The 22,097-nt window shown below is 46.4% G+C and overlaps 1 protein-coding gene across 6 annotated transcripts in view; it reads left to right on the top strand.

Annotated features, from left to right (window-relative positions):
• The window catches only part of SLC11A2 (solute carrier family 11 member 2), a 65,768-nt gene extending 49,575 nt beyond the window's left edge, over positions 1–16,193 (top strand). For 5 of the 6 annotated variants that reach the window (XM_040979069.1, XM_040979077.1, XM_040979083.1 and 2 more), the window contains exons 7-17: positions 695–765; positions 861–928; positions 2,154–2,309; positions 3,629–3,787; positions 4,528–4,614; positions 5,284–5,403; positions 5,843–5,992; positions 6,464–6,537; positions 7,128–7,281; positions 9,054–9,107; positions 15,315–16,193. In XM_040979069.1, coding sequence (XP_040835003.1) covers positions 695–765; positions 861–928; positions 2,154–2,309; positions 3,629–3,787; positions 4,528–4,614; positions 5,284–5,403; positions 5,843–5,992; positions 6,464–6,537; positions 7,128–7,281; positions 9,054–9,107; positions 15,315–15,392 — 1,171 coding nt within the window. In that variant the 3' untranslated portion in view covers positions 15,393–16,193. Of the gene's footprint in view, positions 1–694; positions 766–860; positions 929–2,153; positions 2,310–3,628; positions 3,788–4,527; positions 4,615–5,283; positions 5,404–5,842; positions 5,993–6,463; positions 6,538–7,127; positions 7,282–9,053; positions 11,312–15,314 lie in introns of those variants that run through there. The other variant, XM_040979098.1, reaches the window with a different exon arrangement.
• Positions 16,194–22,097: the final 5,904 nt, after the last annotated feature.

The following is a 22,097-nucleotide window of genomic DNA, read 5'->3' as shown; positions in this document are numbered from 1 at the left end:
ACCCTCCTTTCCCTGGTCAGATATGAACTGTGCATGTTCCATTTGTTCCCACATGTGGGCTATACATATCTCTGTTGTAGAGTTTATGGCAATTTTTATTCTTTTTCTGTGTCAGTTTATCCCACTACACAATGAACTGCTTGAAGGTATGATCCATACTTTTTGACTTTGTACCATTTTTTTTTTAAGATCTATTTATTTTTGTTGTAACAGCAGGTTCACAGAAAGATCTTCCATCTGCTGGTTTATTCCCTAAATGTTTACAGCAACAGGAGTTGAGCCGACACGAACCAGGAGCTTCTTCTGGGTCTCCCATATGGCTGCAGGGTCCCAAGGCTTTAGGCCATTCTCCACTGCATTCCTAGGCCATAAGCAGGGAATGGGATGGGAAGTGGAGCAGCCAGGACACAAACCGGTGCCCAAATGGGATCCTGGTACTTACAAGGGGAGGATTAGCCAATTGAGCCATCACGCTGGGCCTCAGTTTTGTATCCTAAAAGTTGGACATGGGAGATTCTGAGTGAATGTAATTCAGTCGGTGCTGTGGTGCTCCATCATCCAAGTCCTGACTTCCTGCCATATTCCCTACTTCCCTAAGTTCTAGCTTCTCCAAATGTTCCTTGTCCATTGAACTTTGGGGAAGAAGTTGGTTTTTAATGTTTCCTTTAACTTGCACTTGTTATTTCTGACCTAGGGTTCCTCTATGGGGTGGAGTTCTCATTACCATCGCAGACACCTTTGTGTTTCTCTTTCTGGACAAATATGGTAAGCAAGACAGGGTCGGCGGGGTCAGTCCCCGCAGCTGCTCTCCATCCTGCGGCAGAGGGGCAGCCGCTCACTCTCTCACATTTTCCCTTTAGGCCTGCGGAAACTAGAAGCATTTTTTGGCTTTCTTATCACTCTTATGGCACTCACATTTGGATATGAGGCAAGTGTTATAGGCTATATTTATTAGTTTATAAAAACTAGGGTACTTTTTATTTATTTTTTAGCCTTTCATTATAAAGAACAGGATGGCTTAATTGTGTTTCAAGTTGTCAGCAAAAACTCATTGTGTCCTGGGCCAGTGCTGAAGAAATCTGATCTGTGGTCTGGATTAGGAGCGCCTAGCTGAGATAGTTCTACCCTTTCTAGAATTTTCCAAATGCGACCCCCTAAGCTTGTTAAGATCCTGACAACAGCACAACCTTGGAGAGGATTAGTGAGGTTGCTGCAGAGTTATTCTCGGTTCTTAATGTAAAATGGTTTTACTCATTCTGGTTTATGTCACTTGTTGCTTGAATTTTCCTTGTATTAAAGTAAGTGAAATATGGGGCATATACCAGATACTTCCTGCTTTATGCAGTAACTCCCACTCTGTTTGGAAGCAGTCCTGTTATTGTCAGTATTAGTACCTTTCTGGGTTTAGTTACTTTTTTCTGTTCAACAGCCTTGTGCCTTGACTCGCATCAAGGCTTCCACATGAAATGCTGAGCAAGGAACAGGGTGTAGGAGAAGTGTTTATGGAAAGTCTCTCACTACACCCAGTGACCGGCATTTGTGGTCTTTGTGTGAGGATAGGTGAATATGAGAATGTTAAGTGTGGATAGTCGAGGCTTGATTCCATTTCCTGAGGGTTACCTGCAGGCCGTTAGTGTAAGGCTAGTAACCATAACTCTTCGGCTGTTTTACAAGGGGAATTCAAGAGGCTTGTAGAAAATGAAATAAAAAATTTGGGGGGAGGGGTGAAAAAAGTTTTGAAATTTGCAAATGAAAAGTGGAATAGCTGAGACTTGAACTGGCCTCCCAATGGGATGTTGAGTCTGCAGTTGAATCCTCTGTGCCTTGGCACTGGTCCCCCAATGTATCTTTTAATTACGTCTTTTTCTGCAGACTTTTTGAAAAACCTCTGTATTTTTTTGGTAAAACAGACCTATTTGGGATATGTGTAAGAGGATAGGAGATATTTGACTACTCTAGTCCTGAACTCCAATCCCTGGGAATAATCCCGTCATGTTGCTTGGTTTATTGATGATTCTGTGATTTTCATTACCAGGGTGTTGGTGTTTTTGTAGGTGTTACAGAAGAAGGAATGATAAGGCGTAAAGGATGTTGAATGTTTCTCTGTTGGTCACATCCCAGGAGAGACTAACCGTTGCTCTGTTGTTCTGTAGTATATTACAGTGAGACCCAGCCAGAGCCAGGTGCTCAGGGGCATGTTCGTTCCGTCGTGTTCGGGCTGCCGCACACCGCAGATCGAGCAGGCTGTGGGCATCGTGGGAGCTGTCATCATGCCACACAACATGTACTTGCATTCTGCTTTAGTGAAGGTGAGCAAGGCCTGTACCTCAGTGGCTTCCTGGTGAATTCATGGGATCTGACACTTTACAGAGGATGCAGACTTAGGGTGCAACCATTAGAGCCGCAAAGGAGCAAGCCATATCCAGGCTAGACCTTTGTAAACTCTACACTCTTTGATTCTGTTTTTAATTACCAAATTGATGAGAGATTACTGACCCCTCAGAAGCCAAGACTGAAGTTTTTCACAAAAAGCTTGAAAGGCACCAAGTTGCATATAAATTTCAATGTAAAAGTCCATTAACCTTGGGGAGGGTGAGAGTGAAGGATGTTGACCAGTTCTTAACCCATTTGTTTTCTTTATTTGAAACTATTTATTTAATCGAAAGGCATAGAGACATGGATCTTCCACCTGGTGGTTCACTCCCCAGATGTCCACAGCAGCTACGGCTGAGCCAGGCTGAGCCGGGAGCCCAGCACTCCAGCCCTCTTATTTGAGGGCAGGAACTTGAGTATGTGCTGTCTCCCAGAATGCATAATAGCAAGAAGCTACCTAAGAGGCGGAGTTGAGGCTAGAACCTAGGGCCTCCAGGATCAGATGTTTGTGTTCCAAGTGGCATTTTGGTTTCTGTGTGAAACCCTTGCCCCTTCCAGGTAGTTGTTTTTTGGCTTTTTGATTTTTTTTTTTTAATATTTATTTTTATTGGAAAGTCAGATTTACAGAGAGAAAGAGAAACAGAGAAAAAGATTTTCCATTTGCTGGTTTACTCCCCAAGTAGCTGGCCAGAGCTGAGCCAATCTCAAGCCAGGAACTTTTTTCGGGTCTCCTACACAGATGCAGGGTCCCAAATCTTTGGGACCATCCTCTACTGCTTTCCCAGGCCATAAGCAGGGAGCTGGAAGAGAAGTGGAGCAGCCAGGACATGAACTGATGCCTATATGGAATCTTGGCAAGTGCAAGGCAAAAGGACTTTAGTCACTAGGCTACTGTGCTGGTCCCCCAGTTATTCTAGCATAGTATTTTCTTAAGGATTTCAGGGACCTCCATTATGAGTAGGGATATGCAGTGCTTAAGGTCAGGGTTTTTTGCAGGTCCGTGAGACCACTGCAGCCATAACAGTTGAGAGGTCAGATCTAGTCCTGGCACTGTTCTCTGTTTAGGGCGTGTCAGGGCTGTCAGAGGACATGAAGTCCTTACATGCTGGATGAAGTAGGTGTGTTGCATATCTCACTTTTCATCTGGTCAGTTATTTGCACTCTGAACTTCTCAGCTGACTTGGAATTCCTGAGATATTACAGCAAAGTTTGTTACAATCCAACTGGTCACGAAATGCTGCTATTATCTCTCTAGTCTAGGCAGGTGAACCGGGCCAGTAAGCAAGAAGTTCGAGAAGCCAATAAGTACTTTTTCATTGAATCCTGCGTTGCTCTCTTTGTTTCCTTCATCATCAATGTTTTTGTCGTCTCAGTCTTTGCTGAAGCATTTTTTGAGAAGACCAACGAGCAAGTGGTAAGTAAAGCAGGGTCATGGGTGGTGGTGGTGTGAGGGTCAGATGAAGGTGGGTGAGCAAGGAAAATGCGACAAGGACAGGAACCCAGGGGACGTGAACCTGTAGCTCCCTGCGCCGTCACTGTACAGTCAGTCTTGGTGGTCTGGGGTCTGACCAAGCTGGGCCCGCCTTCTGCAGCTTTGGCTCATGAGCGAACTGGCCTCAGCTCTGAGTCATACTGTGGTGTTGGTGGCCACACATCTGACACTTTATCATCATTTTTTGTTCCTTCTGTGTTAACTTCTGCCTGTTGGCCTGGCACTCCTCTCATGGGACAGTGGCAGGTTGGGAGGGCTCAGCAAATAGAAAACACGAACAGATTTTGTATCCTGCAAGCTCTTGTTGTAGGTGACCTGCCATTTGTTGTCTTGCTCAGAAACCTTTGACCTCTGACCCTGCTTTGACAAGGTCTCCGTATTGTGTCATATTGGAGAACTTGTCAAGCGCCTCTGTTGCTGTCACTTTCCAGGCTCTCCCATGTGTATGTATTCTAACTGGGAAAAGCTTGGACAATTGCAGTGAAAAGCCTCTGGAGGCAGATGGCAGTTAGGTTCCTTTCCCTCTCGGCCACAGCACAGGCTTCATCAACACTTTCCCTGCAGCCTTCCTCTCATCAGGAACTGCGTGTGCTCTGTAGGAGGGCTCTAGTTTGGGGGATCTTGCCTCAGGCACAATTCTCCTAAACTGCTTTGGGTTTTAGGTTGATGTGTGTAGAAATAGCAGCAGTCCCTACTCTGGCCTCTTCCCTGAAGATAACGCGACACTGGCCGTGGACATCTACAAAGGGGTAAGCATGTTGACATGTATGGTGTCTCCTCCTGAATTGCCGTCCTTAGGGTGCTGCTTGCTCTGCACTGTGAGTTCACCTTGGGTAGGAGCATGTCTCCTCTGGAGCGGCCCTCATTTCCCAAGGCCTGGTGGCAGTCAAGCATGTCGTAATTTGTGGGGAAGGAGCAGAGGCTCACTTGGGAAGGTGGTTTGTACATCAGACCGCCCAAACTCTGCAAGTTGTTGACTGAGGTGCATATAGTGTGTTCTCAGTGAAGTGTCCTTCAGTGGAATGCTGGTTTCACTGTATCCCTAGGACAGTAAAATATATAACCTGTATTTCCAAAGCTTATCTGACCTTTCCCTGTACTTATACCACCATTCTCTAGAAGAGATTGTTAAGGTGTATGATTTCATAAAAATAGTATCAGACTCTCATTTTAAAATATTTCAGTTCCAAGTTGGAGGTGGAGACATTTGTGGGTTGGAAAAGAAACAGGGTAAGGCTGAGGAATAAGGGGGCATGTCAAGGAGTTAGATCGTGAGCCTCCAGAATGAGGTCAGCTCTGGCGTCGGGGCTTAGTCCCGCAAAGAACGGACTAGAGTGGTGCTGAGTAGAGGAGTGGGAGGGGTGTTGGGTGAGCTGAGCATCAATGCAGATGGTACCTTTCTCCCTTGCCTCTCGCAGGGTGTCGTGCTGGGCTGCTACTTTGGGCCTGCTGCTCTGTACATCTGGGCTGTGGGGATCCTGGCTGCAGGACAGAGCTCCACCATGACTGGAACTTATTCTGGTCAGTTTGTCATGGAGGTAGGTGCTGGGTTAGAATAGAAGGTACTGCTGCTGCCGTTTTTGAAATTGTTACTTAATTTATTTATTTAACAAATAGAATGGAAAAGAGAGACTATTGGTTTTCTCATCTGTTGTTTCACTCACCCTGATGCCAATAACAGATATGGCTGGGCCAGGCTAAAACCACAATGAGGCACTTAATGCAGGTCTTTCATCTGAGTGGCAGGGACCCAACCCACTGTGCCATCACTTCCCTCCGAGGGTGTTCTGCAGAACACTGGAATCTGGAGTAGAGCCGTGAACCCAGATGCTCTGACTGGGGACACAAGTACTCCCAGCCGTGCCTTGCTGATGTGCCCATCTCTGCCCTGGAGGAGACCTCGTACTTTGTACCTGCTGCAGAGGGTCTGTGTGGAGCCCGCCCAGATCTTCATCCTGCTCCTGTGCTTTCTTGCAGGGATTTCTGAATCTCAAATGGTCACGTTTTGCCCGAGTGATTCTGACACGCTCCATTGCTATCATCCCGACTCTGCTTGTTGCTGTCTTCCAAGATGTAGAACATTTAACGGGGATGAATGACTTCCTGAATGTTCTGCAGAGCCTGCAGGTAACAAGGGAGCTGGCGCCAGACCTGGTGCCAGTGCTAGGGGGAAATTAGCAGACGTTAACAGTCTTAGAGTCCACAGGATCCAAAGACCTTTTTAAAGATATATATGTATTATATATATATATATATTAAGCTTATTGTGTGGAAATATTGAGCTATAGTTGCATATAGAACAGACTTGTAGTCCACTCACCTGGCAAACATGATTTGAAGATGTAAGACCCTGTACTGGGTCCTGTGAAGGTAGCTGAGACAAGTCAGCTGTAAATGATTGCAGACCATGAGTGCAGAGCTAATGGCAGCTGTGCATATTTCAGCCTGATCCTTGAGCATGTGGGGATGAGGGGAGTGGTTACTTCTCATGCAGTAGACAAGCCAGGTTTATGTTCCCCTTCTGTTAACTGTGCTGTACTCTCGGGTTGATACAAGGTCCCCTAGAAGCCCCATCGGATTTTATTCTTTCTTTTCCAGCTTCCTTTTGCTCTCATACCCATCCTTACATTCACGAGCTTGCGTCCTGTCATGAATGACTTTGCCAATGGAATGTGAGTGCACTTATTTCCCCAAAGGGGTGCCACGTGAGGGAAGGGTATTTTCATCCCAAAGTCTAGTTTGAAATGAGTCATATTGGGAAACTGTGTGCTGTGGGAGGGAGTTGCAAGCTGCTTCCTCTTTGTTCTACATGTTGGAGGCCCACCGTAGCAGAGGAAGACAAAGCACGCCACCGAGATTGTAGATCAATGCTTCAGCCTCAGCCGTAGATATTTGAAACACTTGAAATTCTGTGTTAAATGATCTTAACCATAAACGTATAAGCTAGTAACTTTATGTGTATCCTTTCAAGGATATAGTATTTGAAATGAGTATTTTTAGGTTCCCGAATGAAATAATTATTTATATGACTGATCGCATTTCAGGGACTTCAATATTAGGGGAGATCTGATGGTGTTTCTTCTGCTGCTCATGATTGCCTAGATTTGACTCGTTGAATATAGTCCTGAACAAAGTGGGGCCATTTTACAGTGCACTGTGAACTTCCTGTGAAGTCTGTGCCACTTCCCAAGAGGATGCTGTCTGCTGTCCATGTGTGAGAGGCCGGGCTGTCCTGGCAGTGACTGCGTTGGCTCTTTTTCAGAGGCTGGCGGATTGCAGGAGCAATCTTGGTGCTGATCGTCTGTTCCATCAACATGTACTTTGTGGTGGTGTATGTCCAGGAACTAGGCCATGTGGCGTTGTATGTGGTGGCTGCTGTGGTCAGTGTGGCATATCTGGGCTTTGTGTTCTACTTGGTAAGTTCTTTGTGGAGGGGGCAGAGACGCAGTTAGCTGAGGTGGTAGAGGTGGGGCTGGTTGGCATTGAGAAATGAGTGAGTAAGTCTGTAGGAGCAGGGAACAATATCTCCTGGATACTGAGCTGCTTTGTCCAGAGTTGACAGATCAGCTGTTTATGTTAATAATCATAACACTTCCCTTTGTCTGTATAATCAGTATTTTTCTAAATCTGTCTCTTTTGTGTGGTTTTCATTCTTAATAACTGCCAGAGTGTGATATGTTTGAGGAATTGAAAGAAGGGGAGAGTGTATGTTTTCAGTGGATGGTAGTATGTGGTCAGCCTGGAGAAGGGAACTGAGTAGTGTGGTTTAGAGCTTTAGAGGAGGACGCGTGTTGGTCCGCAGCCCTGCTCAGCTCTGCTGCTTACCAGCTGAGTGAGTAAATGATGGTAATCTCTTTGCCTTTTTGAGAGTCATTTCAACAGCCATGGTTTTAAAATGATGATGCAAAATTATTTACACTCAGACCGTGTGTTTTTTAAGAGGTGGTGTTTGACCTAACAGTGAATATGCACTTGCTGCTCACCAGAGTATGTGAGTTTCCGTCCCTGCTCTGACCCTGACTCTGGCTTCCTGATAATTACATATTCTGGGAGGCAACAGTGATGGCTCGAGTGGTTGGATGCTGCCATACCAGTGGGAGGCCTGAGTGAGTTTCTAGCCCTTAGCTTTGGCCTTGGCCCAGTCTTGGCTGCTACTGCCCTTTGAGGAGTGACTCAGACTCACCTTTTTTTTTTTTTTTTTTTTTTGCCTGACTCTCTTCCTCTCTAATAAAAATAGTACTTAATTTTTTTAAAAACCTAGAATAAGTGATGTAGAAATGGTAATGGTTGGCTTAGGAAGCTGGTGTCTTCTGTTTTCCATACCTCTAAGGGTGTTTACATCGATGAGAAACAGGTATGGAACAATAACAATAAATACACCTCCCTGTTCTAGACATGTTTACCTAAAGGCCACAAGGGCTGGGAATAAAGAAAACGGCAGAAGTTACAGCGTCTGCGCTGCAGAGAATGGCTAAAGATAGAGCCTGGGAGCCTGCTAGGTAACTATAGTCCCCATGCCAGTGCCCACCACAGGTTAGGTGCTTGATGGACAAGAGTCAATTGAGTGGATACTGAAAAGCTATATTTTAAACTGTATTTCCTTTTTCTTTTCCTTTCCAGTAAACCTAGGGTATACAAAGGTTGTACCCAAATATCTGAATGTTTTTGACAAAAATTGTTCTGAAAATTGACTGGATAAGCTAGGAGGAATCCTTCCCTTATACAAGTTGGTAGTGAAAATGCCAAGCTGTCTTCAGTCAGCTTGATACCGGTGAGGGCTGATTGTGGAGTGGGTTACTGCTGACAGAGCAGCTCAGCAGGTTGTACCAGTCATATTAGTCTATCATTCATTCTCCACTTCCTGATAGGAAAGCATCAGAAGGGCTGATGAGAAGTGGACAACAGGGAGCTCCCAGTTGGGTAAATAAACAGACCAAAAACCCAGGGGAGGAGGAAGAGAGAGAACTTAGTGTTGAAAGTGGTATGGAGAAACTTAGTCAAGGAAGATAGATTCCAGAATGTTTTGCAAGGGCAGTGGTGTGGAGAGAATGACTTATATAACACCAGGTTTGTGTAAGGTAATTGAAGCTGGGTGCTGCAGTGGAGTGTGTGTGTCTGAGCAGTCACAGTGGGGGTGGGGACAGCTCTGGGGTGAGCTGGGTGAGTGATGACCCTATTTGTCTTTCAGGGTTGGCAATGTTTGGTTGCACTGGGCATGTCCTTCCTGGACTGTGGGCACACGGTAAGCATCTCTAAAACCTTGCTGACTGAAGAGGCCACCAGTGGCTACACTAAGTAAACACTGGAGACTATGTCTGCTGAAGGTAGCCATCAGAGCCAGTGTGTTTCTATGGTTTACTGTGTGAACATAGCCAAAAGTATGTGCTGTTGCACAGGCTGCATTCAATGTTGCTTGGAAAGGACTCTTTCAAGTATGTTTGAAGACGTTTTTTTAATCTTCCTGACCTCCTAAATTGGGAATGCATCGAAAGGATCTTTGAGAAGTAGACTTAGCTGCTATATTCCAAACACTAAACTCTTTTTAAGTAGCTGCCCAAGGGCTCACTTGTGTTACTCTGCTGAGAGAGAATCCTCCATGTATGGTCTTAACCAGGGTAACTGTTTAAAAAGAACTTGGAGATGTGGTTGATTTTTTGTAGTGCAAACTACAGAATGGGTATGCAAATTTTGCCTATCTTGATAATGATTTTAAAAGGCTACATAATACTTTTTATGCATACTCTTACAACTATTTGAATCATTAGAAACTTGACCTGGAGTTGTTTCATGAAAGACACCTCTTTGGGGTTCAGAATTGTTTGTGTATGCTGTGAGACATTGAGAAAGTGTGATGAAGATGAAAAATGGAAAAGCGATCAAGCTCACTGTATGTGGTGGTTATGCATCGGCTCTGAGAGGTTTTTCTCAGAGATGGAAAGTTTATCAGGAGTCCTGATTTTGAAAACCTTTATACTAGTACAGAGCTTTCCCTGTCATCTCATATACATATGATTGTATACTTACCTGGCAGGAGAGAACATATGATTGTAAAACTGTCTTCCTTCTGTAAGGGGGGAGGGTGATAGAAAAAGATTGTATCATTAACGAACTGACAGGTTGTGAGATTTGAGGATTAGGGAAAGGGAAAGAAGAGCCAAGTGCTGTGTTCCCCAAAACCACCTCTGGCTAGAATCCTGTTTCTCTGATGCATCGCTGCTCTTTGTGCCCAAGGTGACTGGGCAGCTACTCAGGAGCAATGACTCTCACTGCGGCAGAGTTCTCCCACAGCCTTTTGAGCAAGTCCGTAGTATCACTGTGCTTGTGTTAAACTGTGTTAAACTGGACTGTCTCTAGAGCTGTTCCCTCAGAGGGAAAGACTTTAGGACCAGCTGGTGGAGCTGTGGAGTCAGAGGAAGTGTCTTCAGCTTGAAGCTGCTCTTCTTCAGCCACTTGAGACATTTTTACATGTGGAGCCGGAGCCGGTGTGATCACCTCAAATCAAATTTCTGGTGGAGTAATCAAGTCTTTTTATATCCAGTGATGTGGTGATAACAGTAGTGGAAATGACATTGAAGGACTTCTTATTTTTGAAGTTTTCCTCTGAATCTGGTCGATTAATGTTCTCTGTTCATCTGAAATCTTCGAAGCATTATTACTGGTATTTTGCACACAAAGAACAGACTGGATGGAGTCTTTCTGTAAAGCATTATGAGTGAGCTGTGTTTCCTGCCCATGCATTTTCCTTAGCCCTTCAGGTAATACAGCACAGAATCACAATAGCAATCCCCGACCTCCTCTTGCCTTCCGCCCTTCCTCTCCTGTCATCGTCCGAGGGAGGGCGCACAGGTACCCCGGGAAGGCACAGCCACTGGCATCTTGAACTCTCCCTTGGCTACAGTAGGGGAGACCAGACTGACAGACCGTTCTTTATGAAGATGGTACGATAATACTTCATTCACAAGTGTTTAGGATCCCAGGTTAAAAGCTGCTAGTATTCTTTTAAAAGTTATCTTTAAGACTTGGAATGATGAAAAGTTTCTTTCCAGTTAATGACATTTTATAATACTACATGTTTAGGATCTCACGGTGTTAAAAACACTCCCAAGTGTTACTGAGTTTGATCCTCACAGAGAAAAAGTGAACTTGAACACTGTGTCTGCTGTGAATGACGTGTAGAAGTGTGTCATCTAACGCAGCATGTGCAGTGTGTCTCGGCAGAGTGTGCTGAATGCTTAAGCATGTGCAGGTGTACTTCATGTAAATTGGTCCTTGTTCTCTCTGATTGTGATATGAAAACCTTGTGCTGTATACTCAATATTAGCAGGGCGGGGTAGAGCCTCAGCCTGGCTTCTGTGAGATCCTGTTTGTGCTGTTAGGAGTGGTTACTTAAGTAACCCCGTTTTACAATGTGTAAACATGATTTGTAATTAAAAACTTTTTCCAGTTTGGTTTTCTGATTATTTATTTAATGTTGAAAATACTTTAATACTTAACAACTGTGATACACAAACATTGAAACATAAATTACCACTTAGAAGTGTCCTAAACACTACTGTTCCCTTTAAACAGAGAGAAACAAATTTTAGTCTTCAGAAGGCTTGGATTAATTATGAATGTTGACACACTGATTCATCTTTCCCATTTAGTCAGTTTGCTGTAGCTACAGATCACTGCATTACCATGTTTAAACTGAAAAGTTTCAATATGCCATTCTTACATAAGCCGAATCCTTCTTGGTCTGTACTGTTGCTTCACTTGCGAAGCAGGCTGTTGCACTTTATGTATGATGCTAAAAGACTAGGATTTAAAGAAAGACGCCACACTGTTAAAGCTTAAAAATGAACAATTTGGCATCCTGATACCAAGTAGAAGTTCTCCCACTGTTTATTAAGAACAGAAACAAAGCTTAGAGCAAACTGCCGGCCCTGTCATAGACTGGTGGAGACCCTAAGTCACCAAGCGGTCTGTCCCACAGCCAGGCGTTCACTTTTCCTCTTCTGTTGCAAGCTTTCCCTGCCTGTGTTACAGGAGATGACTACTGTAAGTAACCCTGCAGAAGTAATTTGGCAAGAATCTTATCCATGTGTCCTTCCTTGGTTAGCTCTCTCCTGAGGTTTCAAACTGAATCGGAGGGCTTGACAGCTTGAGTTGGATGGGACAGGGGCACAGGTATTTGGTTCAGTGATTTAGAGACCGCTGGGATGACCACATTCGTCATTGCAGTGCGTGGGTTCAAGTGTGGGCTTTAGTCTGCATTCCAGCTCCTTGGGTATTGCTCACCGTGGGAGGCAGCAGCCGAGTGGCTCAAGTAATTGGATCTCTGCCACCTGCATGGGAAACCTGGATGGAATCTCAGGCTTCAAGCATTGGCAGACATTTGAGGAATGAATCAGCGTATGAGGAAACTCCCTTGTCTCTCTGCCTTTTTAATAAATAAACAGCAAATAATAAAAATCACTATTTGAAATCCTGTTTGGGGGCATTTTTTTTTAGCCCTGTTCTCTGAAATGCCTTCTGTTCCCTTTGCTGATAAAATCAGTAAGTCTGAGTCTGTCGGCCCCTTGGGCACCTCGGCTCACTCTCCCCGGTGTGCCGGTCCTGGCCTGAGCCATCGTCATTTAGTCCTCCTAAGAACAAGAGGATCGCCTTCCTGTAGACGAGACACCTGGAAGGCCTATGTCACGTTGACCATTTGAGCTGGAGCAGCTAAGCTCCTGATTCCAAGTTTTCCTTCCTAAACCAGCCTGTTTACTACAGCTTTCTTGCTAGATTAACACACCAAGCTCGGTTGGTTAGCAACAGAAGGAATGGTACCAGATGGAATCAGAGGCCTGAACATTTAGATTCGTACTAGGTTTTATGTCTTAGCTGCCAACTGGTAAGACTTTGATGTACAGCTGACGAAGATAACTGAATGCCTTGGTTTGGTGCATGGAGAATGAACAAGGCCCCTCCTAATACCCCAGCACGGTTAAGGACTCATAAGCATTACCCATCTGTCCCTGAATTTGAGGCTATTTCTGTGTCACTTAACCCCATTTCCAAAGTCTCAGAACAACAAGACAATCTACTCCAGTGAAGGAATTGTCTCAACTGAGTCATCTAGATAAAGCACTTCGTGGGTATCATGGGAGCAATAATTCAGTCCCAGCCCCCGCAGTTGATTCAGTGAGGATGCCTGCTGCCTTTGCTCATTTGGCAGAAGGCTGATGAATTGTCAGTGGGTCTGACAGTTCCTATTTCCCAGGCCAGAGGTGAAAGACAGTGAAGTGAACACACTAGAGCCTGAACTGTGTCTCTGCCTGAAGCCAGTGTGACTCAGTACTTTCCTGTTGGCCCACTAGTTGGAAGGCTTACCCTGGGCACTGTATGTGGTCCCTGTTAACAGTCATCAGATCAAGGTCTACTTCGTACTGTGTTTAAACATCTCATTTAAAAGATGGATGTGTGATAGTGCTTGGTATTTTTTAATTATCAATTATTTTGATTTTATAACTGGAGTAAGGCTACAGAGGGATGTATGACACGCTCAGGCCATAGGAAGTAGAGGTGAGACCTGAAACCAGCTTGGTACCTTTTAAGAAAATTTTATTTTTATTGGAAAGTCAGATTTACAGAGACGAGAGACAAAGATCTTCCAACCACTGGGTCACTCCCCAGATAGCCACAACAGCCAGAGCTGAGCCAGTCTGTAGCCAGGAGCTTCTTCCAGGTCTCCACATAGGTGCAGGGTCCCAAGGCTTTGGAACATCTACTGCTTTTCCAGGCCACAAACAGGGAGCTAGATAGGAGGTGGAACAGCTGGGACACAAACCGGTGCCCATGTGGGATCCTGGTGCTTGCAAGGGAGGATTAGCCAATTGAGCCGTCATCACGCTGGACCCAGCCTGATGCCTTTTCCACTACACTGTGGCATAGTTCCTTTCTATAGTCTTATCATTTGTATTCTGCACTAACTGGGCTTTTTGGCATCAAGGAATAGTAACATTCCTAAAGTTCTAAGTCGTAACAGTAGGGCAAAAATGATACTCAGTGATTGTCCCAGGAGGAGGGCATTTGGTGAAATGAAGGAACAGACACTGGGCTCAGAGATTATGACAGTCACATCCTGGGCTTGGCATTGTGTCGCGTCAGGTTAAGCCACCATTCGGAATGCTAACAATTAGACCAGAGGGCAGGTTCAAGGCGCAGCTGTCCACTTCCAATCCAGCTCCTTGCTCATGCACCTAAGAAGGCCCCTGCCACTCTGGGTGAGACCTGGCTAGAGTTTCTGGCTCCTGACTTCGTCCTGGCCCACATCTACCTGTTGCATCCATTAGAGGCGTGAGCCAGCAGATGGAAGGTCTCTCTGCTCTCTTGTTCTTTAAAAAAAGAAGAGAAAAGCGGGATGGGGGGAAGTCTGTATCCCATATCAGCGTAGCTGAATTCAGCTCCTGACTTTATTTCAATTCTAGCTTCCTGCTGCAGCTGTGCTGTTAGGTATCAAGTGATGACTCATTAATTGAGTCCCTGAAATGCACGTGAAAGACCTTCATTGAGTTGGGGTTCCTGGCTTTGGCCTCTTCTTGCCACCTCAGCTGTTTCGGGCTTTCGAGTAGTGAATCAGCAGAGACAAGATTTATGTGTGTCTGTATGTAGATACTTTTGGATGCCCACAAGCTATATCAGAGTACCCAGGTTTGAGTCCCCACTGCACTTCTAGTTCAGCTCTCTGCAGTGCACACCCTGGAGGTGACAGTCCGCAGCTCCAGGACTTGGGGTACTTCCAGACATGTGGGAGACCCAGACTGAGTTCCAGGTGCCTGGTTCCAGCCAAGACCAGTGGTGGTGGTGTTACAGGAATTTAGAGTGAATTAGCCTGTGGAAGATTTCAATCTATTACTCTGCCTGCTTTTCAGATTTCAAAAGTTAATTTGAAAAAAGCCATCTTTCAAAAAACTGTTCCGAGTCATTTTCAGGGGAAATAGAAAGTAGAGAAATGAATTCAATAATTTAAGAAGCTAACACAAACCACTTGAATTCACTTCTCCAGGACTTGGGTCTTGAAAGGTGTTTTAAAAGCAACTGAGATGTTGTTGAGAGCAGCAGTGCTTTAGCAAGAGGCTCTTTGGGTGCCAAAGGGTCATGGGACCGGGTATCTAGGACTCAGGACTTAAGAGCAACGGATGTTTGAGTTCTACTCTGCGTGGTTCTAAGACACGCTGTGTGTGTCTGCTGCTGTCATTCTTGTCTGAAGCACCCCGTGGTGAGGGAAGAACAGAGTGCTAATTTTGTGGAGGACCACCACTACCAAGTATTATCGTACGTTTCAGGAATCTCATGTCTTTACAAGGCATTTCTTTTCTGAGATAGTTTCCCAAAAAACGTGTAAGTTAATCTGCTACTTTCAAGAACTTCAGGATTTAAGTTCGGAGATGGGTCTAACCCCCTGTCCTCTTTCTGTCCGCAGTATCACCTGGGCTTGACTACCCGGCCTGAGCTCTACCTCCTGAATAGCCTGGATGCCGACTCACTCGTGTCAAGATGACCACCGCCCAACAGAGCAGATTAGAGCCTTTTCCCTAAGTCCGTTTTGTGCCAAGGGTCCTTTAACATATCTCTGTTAGTTCAGAGGTGAGTTTTGTTCAAAGTTTTGAACAAAAGACAAACATTTCCTCGCAGGAAGGGTGTTAAAAGCAGACAGCCTAAGTGTAGGTCAGAGACCACCCACCTCATATCAGTGCCACAGGCCAGTTAAGCGGTTGGCCTATTATGGCCACATACCCCTGTGGCCTTATGTCTTGACTTTTTTTTAAAAAAAATACATAGGTATATTTATTTATGTAAGCCTGAACATATCAGTTTGGGTAGAGTTTTTAAGGTTTTAGGAACCAGATCTTTTGTATTTTTTTAAGTATTTTCAGATAAATCAGATCCTTGTGTTTTTCTGGATCACAAATGAGAAGGGAAAGGTAATAATACTATTTCACAGATTGCCTTTTAGCTTGAATTTTGTCATGCCAGTTAAATTTCGTTTTGATTTTAACCAGATTATATCCGTGTAGTATCCGTTGACATCAGTACATTTATTTCCAATGAAAACATTTCTTCTGTTTGGCAATCATACTTAACCCTGGTTATCGACCTGACTGAATTACTATTGTACTATTATAGTTGCTGTTGCTTTTTTTTTTTTTTTAATTCTAGTCACCAAGCAGGGATGTAATGATGGAATTTGCCAAAGAGCTTAATGCACAATAACAAAGTCCAGGAACCACAGTTTCACCAGTGGTGAATTTTTCGTGCTGCGTTACAACTCGGCCCATTCTGACATTCAAGTTTCAGAAGGGAAAAAAAAAAAAAGAGCCTGTGACTTTTAAATTTTCTATGTCTTCACACCACAGGATAGTGGAAGCACTAATATTGTAGTGTTTGCTAACTTCCCATCCCCAGTGTCTTTTGTCTTTGCACTTTCCCTATCAATACCACAAACATTCCCAAAGGCAAAAGTCTGGGCAAATTTCTGGGAATGGCTAATATTTATATAAATGAGTCTCCTTGGGAATGCTCAGCATTCCCCTCAAGGTGTTAATACCAAGTAGGATGAGTTTAGTACTAGGTCGGGACTTCAGGAGATCAGTCCACTGATCACAAACTGCCTACATTAGGTTATAGATTCCTTTTGACTTCCTAACTCTTAAAATTTGCACAATAAAGTCCGTATGTCAAAATTGAGAAGCTTTGTTATAATTGTCTTGGAGTGAAAAGGTTTGCAACAGAAGTGCAGTTGCCTGGGTCCAAGTGGCAGCTGTTGGTTTCCTGTGGCGTGTCCTTCAGGGTGGGAAACGGCCTGTCATGTCTCTCCTTGCTTACTTTTGGCTCCAAGAGGTGCCGAGTGTGCACACCCTGCAGCCTTGCTATGATGGTCACTTTAGTCTTCCAGCAGTTAAATGGAAGTATCTTTCCTCTGTTGCTCAAGCTAGCTGCCTTTCAGGAAGTCTTCTTCATTCAGACATTACCTTCAGACCTCATCATTGGACCCTCTAAATGTGAGCAATCTTCTTCCTCCCTTCCTCCCTCCTTTTGTGACTGTTCTCTCTCCTAACCTTTCTTCTTTAACTTCTTGCTTATCTTGAGAGAAAGATATCACTCCACAGATTCCTGTAGCAGGCAGAATTGGGCTGCAGCCAGAGTCAGGAATGCTATCCAGGTCTCCCACGTGGGCGGCAGATACCCAGATCCTTGACCTATTATTGGTGCCTCTCGGGGGTCTGTCAACACAAAGCTGGAGTCAGGAGTCAGGTCCAGGAATGGAACCAGGGTCCTCAGATAGAGGCTGGTGAGCATCTCAACTGCAAGACTAATGAGCTGCCCCAGGGGGGTTTCTGACAGGACACATGGAAATTTCTACTTGATAGACGGATGAAGGTTAAGCTGATAAGCACCTTGGAAACCCAGATCTGAGTCCTGATGCTCTTAGGAGACAGCATTAACACCATTTCAAGAAGATTCTCAGTTTTTTAAAGATTTTTTTTTAACTTATTTGGAAGAAAGAGTGGTAGCTCTTCCATCTACTGACTTATACCTCAGAGGTCCACAAAAGCTGGTACCATGTGCCAAGCCAGAGCCAGGAGCCAGGAATGTCACCTGGATCCCACGTTGTCTCTGGCATCCAAGGAACAGGATGCTGGATTGGAAGCACCAGTGTGACTTGATCCCTAGGGCTCCAGTGTGGGATGCAGATGTCCCCAGCTGTGCCATGTCCTGCTTTACCACAATGTCTGCCCCATTTCAGAGATTTGTGACACAGAGAGAGTGAGATCTTGCATCCACTGTCTCAGTCTCCAAATGCCCACAGCAGTCAGGTGATGGCTGTCCAGGGTACTGGAGGGGAGGGGCTAGATCCACTGCAGAACTGACACGTCACTCAGGCTTCAGCCCAGAGCTGGGAGAGGCCGCAGGAGCCAGGTACATCACTGGCCTGGCAGGATTACAGCTGACCACTGACACACCTGAATGGACATTCCTTACCTAAAAGGGCACAGACAGCCCCTTTGCCAGCCCCCGTGTGCAGAGGGGCATAAGACTCCCCAGCACGTTTCTGGATCTGCCCCTTTTGCTTCCTCCCACTTTCCTCCGTGCTGCGTGAAAGGGATCCAGGAGCAGTTTTTCCAATAAAGCTTCTGTTACAACTTTGGGCCACTTGCTGATAGTATTCCACTAGTGGGCGATTGGCAGTTATCATCTAACATTTGATGTGTTGGTCGGGAAGGGGTGCGAGGGCTCCCTGAAGGTTGAGGCCCACCCTTTCCTTTTCTCAACTCCACGCCGCCAGCCTTGAGGCCTTTGCTGGCTGGGAAACGACAGACAGGCGTGAGGCAAACCCCTCCACCCTGCTCCTCCTGTTTCGAAAAGTCCTCCCCAACCTCCTCCAGGCCATCCAAACCGTGAAGACGTTGGCGTGCCGATTACTGAGCCTCAGTAAGACAGGGGACGCCTTGGTCGCTGACTCACTCCCTCTAATCCAGGGTCCTCTGTGGGACACGAGACGGCCCCCCAACTGACCAGCTCTCCTTAATGCGGAACTAAGTTCCCTTCTAGTCTGACTCTTGAGGTGGGGACGCCTTCCTTGTGTTCAAACTAGGGGCAAGATACTTTATCAGGACAGGATGGATAACAAAATGTCACAAGCCTATGATCCCCAAGCCCCCTTAGGTGTTTATTGGCCAATTTTGAAACTCTGGGTTTGAGTCTGGGCCAGGACTTATGCCCAAACCGCCTCATCCATTTTTCAGTCGTGGCCTGGCCACAGGGTATGTTGGACAATGGCTCCAAATGGCCAGCTGAAGGCATGTTTGACTCAGATCCTCACGGAATTGGGTAATTTCTGTTGTTGCAAGTGCAACGACGGAAATTCAATATGTAGAAGCTTTTTGGAATCTCCGTTCCTGCCTTGCCCTATGCTCCTTCCGTTCCACCACTCAGGTTCTCCTGGCCAAGACTAAGCCCTCCCTGTCTCCTAAAGACTTCTTGGGCCTTTCACCTAACCGCACCTTTCTCGAAGTGCCAGAACTCGTAGAACTCACCCTGACTCTCCTCCCCCACCTCCTTCTTTGCCAGCTTTCTTACCTGCTCCTCCCACCCCCCTCCTTACTTTACCCCTCTGGTCCCTCTCCTATGTTCCAGTGCCACTTCTTTACTTCCTATTCCTCTACCATGTTCCCAGACTCCTTCACTTCCTCCCAGACACCATGTTTACAGGTGACCTCTGCCTATCCTGCACCAACACCATGTTTACCAATTCCCTTTCCTTCTTCTTGCACTGCCTCCACTGTTACTAGAACCCTCCGTCCCTCCCTTTGCGCCAGCCCCCCCTCCCCAGGCCTCCTGGTCCCAGCCTCCCACACAGGCATCCATCCCTTAGACCTCCTATCTCAGTTCTCCCCTTCCTCTCCTTCACTGGTCACCTCCCATACCTGTTCCCATGCCCTTACCGCCTCAGCCACACATGCAGATCCCTGAGGTGAAGTTGTGGTTATTATTCTGCCTCCCAGCTCTGCCATCCCCCTGGCGTCAGCAGGACACGTATGCCCCTGCAAGAGGTGGCTGGAGCAGAGGAAATAGTCCAGGTGCAGGTCCCTTTCTCCAGCTGAGACCTTTCTCAGATTGAGAAGTGTCTGGGTTCGTGTTCCAGTAACTTAGATACCTTTATCAAGGAATTCGGACATCTTTCCCAAACCCGTGATTTAACTTGGCAGGATATGCACAGCATCCTCGTGTCCTCATTAACCTTGGAAGAGCAGCTTCGCATTTGGCAGGCAGCCCAGGATCTTGCGGACCAGCAACGCCTTGCAGACCTCACCCTCCTACCAGGGAAAGATGCAGTTCTGGACATGTCTCCCAGCTGGGAGTATCAGGATGGCCAGCAGGGCCGCAGTCACATGGCCTGCATAATCCGACACCTCCTGGCTAGGGTGCAGGCAGTCTCTAACAAAGTGGTTAACTATGATATAACATGATGTTATACGGGGCCCTGATGAGAATCCAGCAATGTTCTTGAACCAGTTGACAGAGGCCCTCATGAGGTATAACAAGATAGACACGGAGTCTGCCCCGGGGGCCACGATACTGGCAGCCCGTTTTATCTCCCAGTCTGCTCTGTACATCTGGAAGAAGCTCAGAAGGGTGGAGGAGGGCCCCCAAACCCCTACCCGAGATCTGGTGAAAATGACATTTAAGGTATACAACAGCCATGAGGATACTAAGCTACAGAAAAAGGTAACCCTCTAGTCCCAAACCCTGGTAGCTGCGCTGAGGTCAGTGAGTCAGCGGGGAACTCAGCGGTCTGCTCCACCCGGTGCCTGCTTCAAGTGCGGTAAGGTAGGTCATTGTCTGCATTCTGCCCAAACCCTCACCCACCTGCAGGGCCATGTGCAGCCTGCAAATGACATGGACATTGGAAAAGTGACTGACTTTTCCAGTGGCTGGCTCAGCTCCAGCACCTCCATGTGGGGGCCCATCAGCTAGGCACCCTGTCTTTCAAACTTTTAGGACTAGCTGAGACAACTAGGCGTTCCCAGACTCAAGGACCCCCATCACCCTCGCTGAGATAACGCTCCAAGTAGCAGGTAAGTCCATCAATTTCTTGGTGAACACGGGGGCTACCTATTCAGTATTACCTGCCCATTAGGGCCGAACACATAGTTCCCATGTCTTGGTTATGGGTATAGAGGCACCCCTTCCAACCCTTTGTGAACTGGTCGCCTGTCATGCTCTCTTAAGGAGATACCCCTCACCCATTCTTTTCTGGTCATCCCATCCTGTCCCACCCCATTGTTGAAACGTGACATCTACCCTGGGTGCTTCTCTCAACCTGCTTGGGATACATCCTCTGTTGGCATCACTCTTTCCTCTGCTGGAGAGCAGCCAGGCTGATGGATCATGGCCCCTACCTCCCTCCACACCTCGGCGCCAGTTGTAGCCACCCACCACCAGCCTGTCCACGTAGTCCTCAAGCCAGATGTTCCCTGCCTTTCCAGGTCACAATTTCCCACATCCTTACAGCACAGCCAGGGCCTTAAGCCCATTATCAATCGACTTGTGCACGAGAAATCCCCGATTCCCATCAACTGCCCCGTTCTGCTTGTTCCCAAGCCTTCAGGGTCTTATTGTTTTGTTCAAGATCTCTGCCTCATTAATGCCACAGATGTGCCTATTCATCCGGTAGTTCCTAACTCTTGAGTCCATCCTGACACTACCCCTTTCCAGTTTGGGACCTCAAGGATGCTTTCTTCACCATCCCTCTCCACCAAAATTCTTACCGTCTGTCTGCCTTTACCTGGAAGGACCAGACTCCGGCCAGTCCCAGCAGCTCATGTGAACTGTCCTCCCGATGGGGTTCAGAGGTACCCCCATGTTTTTTGGCCAGGCACTGGCCAAGGGCCTAATGATTTATAACTAAGGTAGCTCTACCTTACTGCAACACGTGGATGATCTTGTCTTTCGAGGCCTCACAATCCTCTACAGCAGCTTTGCTACATTTTTTGAGACAGAGGATACAGGGTCTCCCCAGCCAAGGCCCAGCTCTCCTCTCCACAGGTGACTTACCTGGGAGTCCTCTTCCAATCAGGACAGAAGTCCCTCCCAGTGGACAGAATCCAGGCTCCTAAAGAGCTTGGCCCACCCAAGGATGCAGACTCTATCCTTTCCTTTTGGGGACTGGTGGTGGTTTTCAGACACTGGATCCACAACTTCTCAGTGATAGCTAAACCTCTCTATCAGGCTGCCAGGGAGACTCTTGAGGGACTCCTAACCTCCCCAAGGGAGACCACGCCAGATTACGGGACTCCTCCCCAATCCACAGTGGTCCTTCCATCTCTTCATAGATGAGTGACAGGGAATCGCCATAGACCTGCTGGCACAACCTCTGGGCCCAGCTCACCAGCCGGTAGCCTGTTTATCTAAGCAACTGGATCTCACAGCCAAGGGCTGGCCAGTGTGCTTGGGACTCTCACGACAACAGTCCTCCTAACAAGAGGAGCCTTAAAACTCACTCTCCCATCACCCATTACTGTGTTCTTCTCTGATCACCTTACGGATCTTCTAGGAATGAAGACTCTCCCTCTACTTAGCCCCTCCCATATCGTACTTTTAATTGAAAACCCGAACATCATTCTCTCTCAGTCTCCGCCACTCAATCCTGCCTCTCTCATTTCTGTGCACACGGCTTCCCTGACCTCACACTCCTGTCCCA

Source organism: Ochotona curzoniae, unplaced genomic scaffold (genome assembly GCF_017591425.1).
Source record: "Ochotona curzoniae isolate NIBS_2020 unplaced genomic scaffold, NIBS_Ocur_1.0 contig_1014, whole genome shotgun sequence".
Lineage (NCBI taxonomy): Eukaryota > Metazoa > Chordata > Mammalia > Lagomorpha > Ochotonidae > Ochotona > Ochotona curzoniae.
Note: the sequence above shows the minus strand (reverse complement) of the source record. Positions and strands in the feature narration are given on the sequence as shown.